The sequence below is a fragment of the Clytia hemisphaerica genome, unplaced genomic scaffold, assembly GCF_902728285.1.
Source record: "Clytia hemisphaerica strain Z4C2 unplaced genomic scaffold, Clytia hemisphaerica genome assembly, whole genome shotgun sequence".
Lineage (NCBI taxonomy): Eukaryota > Metazoa > Cnidaria > Hydrozoa > Leptothecata > Clytiidae > Clytia > Clytia hemisphaerica.
The window spans coordinates 1-9,881 of record NW_027104277.1 but is presented as its reverse complement, the minus strand read 5'-3'; the positions used below and the strand labels follow the sequence as shown (position 1 = coordinate 9,881).

General features: G+C 34.3%; 1 protein-coding gene across 1 annotated transcript; it reads left to right on the top strand.

Moving 5' to 3' along the window:
- The first annotated feature begins 165 nt into the window (after nucleotides 1–165).
- Nucleotides 166–9,607, top strand: LOC136816858 (atypical kinase COQ8B, mitochondrial-like). The gene is made up of 6 exons (XM_067073186.1): nucleotides 166–309; nucleotides 8,361–8,596; nucleotides 8,863–8,929; nucleotides 9,071–9,139; nucleotides 9,261–9,377; nucleotides 9,483–9,607. The coding sequence occupies exons 2-6, from the start codon at nucleotides 8,384–8,386 to the stop codon at nucleotides 9,590–9,592; spliced, it is 576 nt and encodes a 191-aa protein (XP_066929287.1). The 5' UTR covers nucleotides 166–309; nucleotides 8,361–8,383; the 3' UTR covers nucleotides 9,593–9,607.
- Nucleotides 9,608–9,881: the final 274 nt, after the last annotated feature.

Genomic DNA, 9,881 nt, shown 5'->3' with positions numbered 1-9,881 from the left:
TTCGTTATATAATGTTATGCAGTATAGTCGGCTTCAGCCAGAAGATTTTCTTAGATATTATATTGCATAATAGGCTCAAGGGTATAATATAGCTTGTCTACCGTGTGTATGCAGTAACAACAGCATAAAATGTAACAGGCTATACCATATTATATTTTACGGACAGTTTCCACTCCACACGAACCCGACTAGGTCAAGGAAGATGACACAAGCTTTTCCATAGAGAATTCATTTTATGCAACTTCCATCACTTTTCCATATGTGTGTACCAGCAAAATCAAGTCATTTCAACGTTTGTAGCAACTCAGGGTAGGTGTTTAACTTTCAGTCTTTAAAACTTATTTTTCAAACTTTAGCAGTTTTTTAGATTATAATTCATTTTGACATTTGAAGTTCCATTTTTTAATGATTTCTTTATATTGCCATCTAACATCTCCACAACACTGAAATCAAAAGTTTTGCACTAAAAAATCCGCCCAGGATAGCCATTCCAGGGTCAAATTGAAACTATTCTGATGGCAATCAAACCTAGTTCATCTTGTAGAGCTTCAAAAAAGAAAAAAAATGAGGGGTCATACACCTCCTAATGATAAGCGATTCCGGAGATATTGAGATTTTGGTTCCGCTAAAATAGCACCTTTTTAGACATTTGAGGTTGACAATTTAGCCCAGAAATGGCATATAAAATGGCACCGAAATATGCTGCGAAAATTGAAAATTCAAGCTTTTGTATTGAGTCAAGATATTCCAGATATCTTCATTTTGACTGCAGACTTTTATCAAATTCTTTTTGTAATATGGCTTGCTAACACTTCAAGGAAGAAATGAAAAGACATCTTTTTGAAAAGAAGACATTGCATTGCAAAAAAACAATAAAAACGTTATAAAGCGGAAGCTAAAATTGCTGAACCTACCTATCTTTGTAATGAAAGCGCTGTGGAGGAAAAATTCCCCATGGCATATAAATAACTGTTTTAGGCTAAAAAAGGGTCAAATTTTTCAGTGGTATCACTCTCTATAATTCTAGTCCTCATTTTCAGGCTGAAAATGCTTGCCAAAGTATGCAAAGTAAAAAATAATAACTTTAATGAAAGAATTAATTTCAGAGAGTAGCACCATTGGATTTCTCAGGTATTTTCTGATAAATATGGAAAGTTTCACTGTCTGAACATTTTTTCCTCCGCAGCGCTTTGAAATCAAAGGTGAGTTGTGAAATTTTTTGTGTCCCGCAGATCTAATTTTTCTAAAAATGGCCTTAGTTGAAACAAATTTTTAGACAAAAGTTTAGAATATTACACCTGCATATCATATACTGTTGGAAAGCTAAAAGAAAGCTCTAAATTACTCAAAAATAATTAATTTTATAGCTCAACTACACAAGGAACGATTGCTTGTCAAAGTTTGACCTAAAATTGAAGATTTTGATAAGCGTCAAATAAAAAACAAGCAAACCGGAATGGCTACCCAGGACGAGAGTGTTTTTCTGTAGCATGAGCCAGAACAGGGGACACAATACCATTAACTTTCCCTTTTAAAGGGCTTTCCAGCCGAAAATCTGATTAAAGATTTTTTTTAGATTTGGAAAGAAAGAATTATCTTTTTCAAATATTAGTGTTAGTTTAAACAGTTTAAAAAAACTGCATTTCAAGTGCATATTTTGACTCCCTGAAAAAGGTAGAATGCTCTTGTAGGACCCTGCCGACGCACCGGACTGTCCGGTGTATTTGTCCGGTGGAAAAAAGTATCTTTTCGCTACACCGGACGTAATAAGTCCGGTGTCAGTCCGGTGTTGCATACAGGGAATTTTGGACGCCGGACATTTATGAAACAAAAAATTAAGAAACACCGGACGCACCGGACTGGTCATGTCCGATGTTTTGATTGTCCGGTGGGAAAAAATATCCTTCTCTGACACCGGACATCTGACTTCCTTATGTCCGGTGTAGAAATTGTCCGGTGGTAAAAAAAATTCTCTTTTACACCGGATTTTCGCGTGTCCGGTGTTCGTTAAGTCCGGTGCGTCGGCAGGGTCCTGCTCTTGTCAGCCAACGACCAATGTGGTATGTTGTTTCGAAAGCTAAACTAAATACGGGGGAAAATGCATAAAAAATCAGGCCGATATAGCTAGCTGTAGAGTCAAGTTACCAGTGCGCGAATGGCCCCAGTGCACGAACGATCGTCTTTGAACTTGAAAAAAAACAACCAAAAACAAACTTCAATAGAATTTCCTTTGTGCAGCAGAATCCTCAAACTATCCATTGCAATCAGTTCAAAAATTAAAATAAACCGAGCATTAGAACAACACCAAACCAATTTTGAACGAGGTCAAGTTAAAAAAAGCACAAAATTTGGGATTTTTGTAAAGAATTTGCGCAAGAAGAGTTCTAAAAATGATTTTTTTTTTAACCTGTTAAATCTTCCATCACACAAAATTTCTTTGAAACATGTTAGTTCATTAATTCAAAATTAATAGAAACATATCACCAGTAGTTGATATAAAAAAGCGGCAGGTTCAAAATGCATAAAACATAATGCATATTGCATAATGCATAATGCATAATATTTGAAAAATGTCAATTTTAGAGTCTATAATAAGGAGAATTTGAAAGATGTTACTTTCAACAAAACAAATATACCATTTTCTACCAAAAAATAAAGGGTAGAAAGCTGTAAATCTGTATTTTAGATGATGAAGAAAATCCATGATCCACTGAAAATGCTTGTCGCCATTTTGATTTTCATAGTTGTATTTTACAGAATGTAGTATAGTATAGAAAAAACACGAAAATATCTCCTCCGTATATTACTTTTCGAAAGCGAAAACTCGAAAACGTAAATTTTATAATTTCTAACAAATTTCAACGGGTTTTCCCTCTTACAAAGCATTAACCATGTGAATGCTTTTTGTTAGATAAGCCTATATCCAGCCAATATGAAGTAAAGAGCTTAATGCGAAAGCTAGATCAAAGAAAATAGACTTCGAATCATTTTACATTCGAATGTTTAAATGTGTTTACCTTTTTTTGAGAAAGAAGAAGGGGGAAACCTTTCTGATCTGTTGCATCTTCTTATTATTTATGCTGGCGGAAAACCCTTTTTTGTTATGATTCGAATGTTTTCTCTTTTGTTCGAATTCGAAAAGTAAATATCATGTCTGGGGAAATCCCTCTGATTGGAGTGTTTACTTAAGAAACTCTTCTAAACAGGGCTTCACGGATTTAGCCTCTACAAAGGAGAGTTTTAGAAAATATAAAATCGTTCTGTAAAATACACAATACTATTATGCATTATGCAATATGCATTATGTTTTATGCATTTTGTACCTGCCGTATAAAAAAGGATCCAGTCCTCGAATGATTCAAACACTATATATTCAAAATGAAGACATTGCAATGTTACACATTTCAAAGCTGGCAATCTCAATTAAAAACAAGAAGCCTGTTGGGCGTGAAGGCCCAGCGAAAAGTAACGTGTTGAAATCGAGCGTGCAACAACAGCAAATGTATGACCCCGTTGACATGGATCAAAGTGAAGACAGGAAAAAAAATTTCAAAATAACCGCGGTACTTCTCATTGGTTAGACGCTTGAAATTTTATTGAATGGTCCCCTACCAACCGGGACTACACAGGCGAATAAGGCTCATCCGGTTGAATACTCTCCTCGGGTACCTAATAGCTGGGGGGTTTTGGAATAAGCGGGGGGGGAGGTTGGAAAAAATCTCAAAACTTAATAAGTGGGGGGGGTTGAAATAAAAATGTCCTGGGTGGAAAACTTTTGAAAAGGAGGCTATTTGTTTTTTTTATAAGCATTTGTTTTTTGGGAAACAAGCTCAGTTATGCTTAGAGATATTTTAGACTCTGGCTTGATGTATGTTTGATGTATGTTTATCATATGCTTATTTTTCCGAAAAATTAGAGTCTCCAATTTTTCCAAAATCTGCCATTGCTATACTTGAGGATAATAAGTAATGACACAAAGATTTGTCATTACGTTTTCTAATAGAAAAAAAAATTTTCACTTACACACCTCAAAAGCAAGCCCAGTAATAGGCTTGTAATATGCTTATTTTTTAGACAAATTTAGGTCTTGGTATGCTTATAAACGTTATGCTTATAAAAAAACATGTAATACAGCAGAATTAGGACAAAAGAGGGAACTATTAAAATAATTTTCGCAAAGATCAATAAGCAGGGGGGGTTGGAATAAGAATGTCCTGGGTAGAAAATTATTTTCGAAAAATTAATTTGCGGGGAGGGGCAGCTATAGGTACCCAAGAGTACGAGTTTCAAAAATCGTCAATTTTTTTACCCATTTTTTGCCTTTACAGTTTTGCCTGTAACGTCAGTCTTTGGCCAATAAAATATTTTACCAGCAGCGGACATCCCTCGCGAAAATGTCTTCAACTACATTCAACTTTCCAATAAAATTCTAGCCTGGGTATCCAGACTCAAAATTTCAGAAAAAAAAACAATACAAAGTTTCTAAAATTTTAGAGTCTGGTGTGGTTGCTCTTAGATCGGATGGCCAAAAGTCACCTTATTTATTTTCTCATCCGCGCAAATTGCTAAAAGTCACCCAGGCAGACACACATAATTAACTTACCATAAAACCTCTGTCACAAACTCAAAAAACTTTCAAAACTACTTTAAACTATATACATCAAAACATCAGCCACATTTTATAAAGGCTACTTTCCAGCGGCCATCTTCTTTAGAAATGAACCTGTGTTTTCATTTTCTACATAGTGTCCTCCTGGGTTGGTTCCCCCCACTAAAAATCAAAATTTTTCTCCATTCCCCCCTCTTTTATTTCCCCCACCATATTTCAAAATTTTTCGGTTCCCCCCTCTTTTTTGAATTCCCCCAGCTATTTGAAGATTTTGCGGTTCCCCATATGGTTAACATAAAAATGCCTTAAATCAAGTTTGAAATTTTGAAAGCTTGAAAAAATAGCCTTTAAAGTGCTGGAAAAATGAAATTGTATTGAAAAGTTGGTTTATCCCAAAAGATTTGCTGATTTTATTGCTTAAACAGGTTTTGCAACAAGATCACCTTGAGATCAGTGAAGTTCCCCCAGTCAAAATCTCCTAAATTTATGGTTTTCCCCCCTCTTTATATTCCCCCAGCAAATTTCAAATTTTTCATTTTCCCCCATACTTTAAAAAAAGGGCCAAAATCAGAATCCCCCCCCCTTTATAAAGGGGGGGGGGGGAGGACACTATGATTTCATTGGTTTATCTTTTTTCACAAGGTCAGCTTTTTCCATAAATTATGCGCACCCATAGAAAAGCTGGAAAAATATAAAAAAATCTCTCAAATATTCTGCTTAGTGAGTGGGTGCTTTTTAACGAATAAACAGATAAAGTGCACTCACCTGCACTCACATATGCAGGGAGGAATATCCCTGCAGGCATGTATGTTAGTTGGACCAGACCGTAAACCAGAAAAATAATCTTAAGAAAACTAGACGGGAAATAGTTTACGGTCTGCATATCCAGGCTAATAAAATTCAATTAATGTTCGAGTTAACAATTAATGTGAGAGATCCAGAAATGACCATTTTCACTGTTCATGCATTGCAACCATGAAAAATGTTTCAATCTAGTTCAAATTTACCCATGAGCTGCATTTTAGTCTCCATTAACATATTCCATAATCAGCTTATTTGAAATAATTCTGTGTCGAATTTGAAAAATCAAGCCATCGCACCTTTAGTCAAACGAGACAGATCCAGAAAAAATCATTTTCATGCACGCTTAGCATCATGGAAAAAGTTCCAATCTTGTTCCAATTTACACATGAGCTCCATTTTAGTGTCCATTACCAAATTCCAGAATCAGTTTACTTGAAATAATTATGAATTGTGTTTGAAAATCATAACACATCCCACCACTACTTGAAATAATTATGTGTTGTATTTGAAAATCATACCACGTCCCACCACTAGCATCAAGAAAAATGTTCCAATTTTATTAAAATTTACACATGAGCTGCATTTCAGTTTATTTATTTCTATATCAGAAGCCATTATTTCCTAAAAATAAAGTCTTTTTGAAAACAAGAAACTAAAAATGAAAGTGATTTAAGGTAGAATTTTCACTCATAAAACTTTATGAAAACTTGAGCAAAGACTATAAGATATGGCAGAATGTTGAAAAAGGTTTATAAAGAAAAATCTTTACAAAATTTCTTTGGTTTGAAAATCTCTTAAGCAAAGAAAATGTTCAAGAAAGTATGAATCAACCTCCTCGCTTCGACCGCCATCTTGTTTTGTTTTGAAAATTGTTTTGAAGGAGCGCTGAATCAGAAAATATATCTTTTATAGCCAGTATCCGAATTTGGCAAGCTTTTCCCTCTCCAGACGGCAAAAAGTGTGGTATTGGTTTTAAGCGCCGTTTCTACCAAAACGGACGGACAGACACACGTACGAACAGAACGTTGCAAATGAAAGGCCCACTCGCTTAGCGCTGGGCCAAAGAAGACACTACATTGCCGCAATTTTCGATGAACACTACTTGAATAAGAAAACAAAAAATGGACAACAAGAAAATATTTCTAAAAATAAACAGGTTTAGTAAAACCCTAAAGTTCTTATAAAAAAGACACTTTTTTAGTGAAAAAGCGTGTGGTTTTGAAAAGTTCAAATACCCCTGTATCATCTCAGAGGAGAGTTAAAGTATTCTCTTCGAGTGGAGCTCTAATTTTTTCTTTCGCAAGATCGTTCGCGCACTGCGGACTGGGTCCGATTAGCGCTCATTTTAACAACTTATTATTCCAAGAAGAAGCTTTCAAATAAATTGAAAACAAACTGAAAGAATGACTTCAAGCTTATCTACGAGATGGTCAAAAAGTATTTATTTAAAAACTAAAAGTAAGTGAGAGAAGTGAAAAATGAGTTTGGTGTTCGTGCACTGGGGACCCCCCTCTATCCTAGTCCAGGAGCTGGAGCCCAACTACCTTTTTCTATTTCTATTTCTTTTTTTCTATTTCTATTCTATTCCCTCTTTTTTTAACATATAACTATGATCTTCGCATAATTAGAGGGGCTGACACCATAATTATTCATTCTGAAATAGCAGAAAAAAAAAAACATAAAAGTTGAACATGAACTTTTATTTTTAAAAAGAGAAGAGAAATCACTATTTTCAAAGTGTTTTTACTTTTTCTGTTGTACATAAAACTTAATGAACAAAAATGTCTTCCTTTTGAAGGTTTATTTACATCCCCTAGGTTGTATCTACCAAAGATCTATATCTCAAACAAAATCAAGATATTGAGAGAATATCTTAAAAAACGGTGCGACCACGAAACTCTCTCTATTTTGTTTTTAACACAGCGAATGCGAGAGCATGCTATTCAATATACTTTTTGCCGTATTAGCGTAGAAATTGCACTCCAATGTAGATAAAAGATAAAGTAGATAATTATAGGAAGCCAGCCGTATGAAAAAGAAAGCGAGAGTATACATATTAGCAACAGCATCGAATGTTACTTTTTCTTAATAGCAAAAGGAAAGACTTCCATTATTTTCTCAATGTGATTGGATTGATTTTCTTCTTTAAGATCTTCACTGTAGAATTGCTTCATAAACTTTCAGATTCTCAGAATTAGATTTTGTTTTGAACGGCAGTTAGTCAAAATCAATAATTACAAGCCTTGGTTTTCCTCACTAAAATAAAAACATTATTTAAAGACAAACAATACGGCCATTTTATTTTTAATTAAACAACCACGGATATTGCAGATATTGCGCAATTTTGAATCATTTTCAAAAGTTGACGCATACGCCGACAGAAAATTGTCCAGGTGTTCCCTCTGATGTTCTATCGCAGCTTCTGACTAGCTATATCGAGTGCCCAGCGCTTTTGATTATTATAGTATCCCCCGGTAAAGAAATCTCCCATGCCGTGTGGTGAACAAGATGTTTAAAAAACACATCCATGAGTCAGCACAATGTACTCCTTTTCAAATTTTGAAACAAAAACCCTGTTTTTGTTACTGCCGCAGGTGCAAGCTTCTACCCTACCTTTAGAAACAACCCTTTCCAATCGCTTGCCGGTTAGGGCGGATATAGGAAACTTATAAAGAATGACAGTACACAGAGAGAAATGAGAGAGATGTTAGAGTTTTAGCATCTTTCCAAGTGAAAAAAAACTCTGTCGATCACAGGGGATATGATTCTTTTTTTCTGGGAATGCCCTATATCTTAGTGGGCAATAAAAAATTTTTCCAATACTATTTTTTCCTTCTATCCTGCTTCCATCATCGTCTTTAATAAAAGCTTGTTTTGTTCAAAACAACATTTTGCATTATTTTGTTTGGAAATCCTTCTCAAAATTTTCACTTTTAATTACATTTAGAAGGAAGAAAAAGCCTTTCAAGAATGATGAATTCGTCAACACAGAAATGTCAGCAATGCTTGATCAACATAATGAAAGTCTCATCAAGGCAAATGAAGACCAGTAGTAGAGCAGTCGCCTCTTTGAACATCACTAGTGATGACATGGTTGGTACAGGAGCAGAAAAAACACTGATTGGGAAGGCCAAAGAAAGACTTCGTTCCAGGAAGCCGACAACAACTGCAACAAAACAAAAAGTGAGTACTGGAGAATAAATCTGTTGAATATTTACATTGAAATATAATGATAATCTGAATACTGTAGGCCACTAATTCATTTTATCAACTAGGAACTAAGGACTACAGTGTAAAAAAATATAAAACATAAAATAATTGGAGCAATAAATTTTTATCTACTTATCTGTTGGACATTGTTCTTTTCATCATCAATTATTCTAACTCACTCAGTAGTACCATATGTATAAGTTTTAATCTATCAGCAATACTATATATAAAACTTTTAGCTCTCAGAAAAATCAAAAGAGGTGGCAGTTCCATCAACAAGATTTTCAAGAATGCTGAACTATGGAGGTAGAATTTACAATTTTAACAATTAAAAGTAGAAAACAGACAAACATTAATTTAAAAATAACTTAATAAAAACCGCCATTACAACTAAAAATTGTTACAAATATATTAGTAACATAATTTTATCACCTTTTTTTTACTTAGCACTTGCTGCTGGTTTGAGTGCAGGTGCACTGAATGAAGCTGTCAAAGTACAACTTGGTTTACAGTCAGGTATATCATCTCTATTTTGTTCTTCTTGTATTATAACCAATTTATTTGTAAATTTCAAGATTTCCTGCTTTAAAGATTGAATTTAAATCGTAACTGATATTTAAAACTCATTTATCTCCAGGCGCCTTGATTGAAGGAAATGTTGTCTTGACAGAGGCCAATATGGAAAGAATCGTGGAAACTTTGTGTAAAGTTAGAGGTGCTGCTTTGAAGCTAGGCCAAATGTTAAGTATCCAAGGTAAATGTAACCATGAATAATTATTTAAATTTCAGAATAATGTTGAAAAAGTTTCTCCTTGGCTGTGAAAGATTTGCATTGCATAATATATTTCTTAACATTTAGACAACAATTTCATCCCAGCACAAGTTCAACACATATTTGACAGAGTAAGATCAAACGCAGACTTCATGCCTAAATGGCAAATCCAGGTAAGTAGGACTTATTATATATAGCTTAGTAAAGTCTTTTTCCTGGGCACTTTACTTAACAATTTCTCATCACCCATTTATGCTATGTTAAAAGTTTATACTCCGTTGTTTGATTGAAAAAGATAAAAATAAAGAATTTTAGTACTAGTTTGAAGATGATGACATGACACTTAAGAATTCTCTGATTTCAAATCCTGTGTTCAGATTTTTCGTTTCCTTTTAGATAGAAAGTCACAGCCCTGTGAAGTAAATCTATTTATTGTCTATATACCTTTGAGAAAGACTTTTGTTCTTTGAATTGAATTGAATACAT

Excerpts from the sequence above, each read along its gene's own strand:
- LOC136816858 (XM_067073186.1), top strand. The coding sequence starts at position 8,384 with ATGATGAATTCGTCAACACAGAAATGTCAGCAATGCTTGATCAACATA. Across the intron at positions 8,930-9,070 it reads AAGAATGCTGAACTATGGAG|CACTTGCTGCTGGTTTGAGT; the intron begins GTAGAATTTACA and ends TTTTTTACTTAG. Across the intron at positions 9,378-9,482 it reads CCAAATGTTAAGTATCCAAG|ACAACAATTTCATCCCAGCA; the intron begins GTAAATGTAACC and ends CTTAACATTTAG.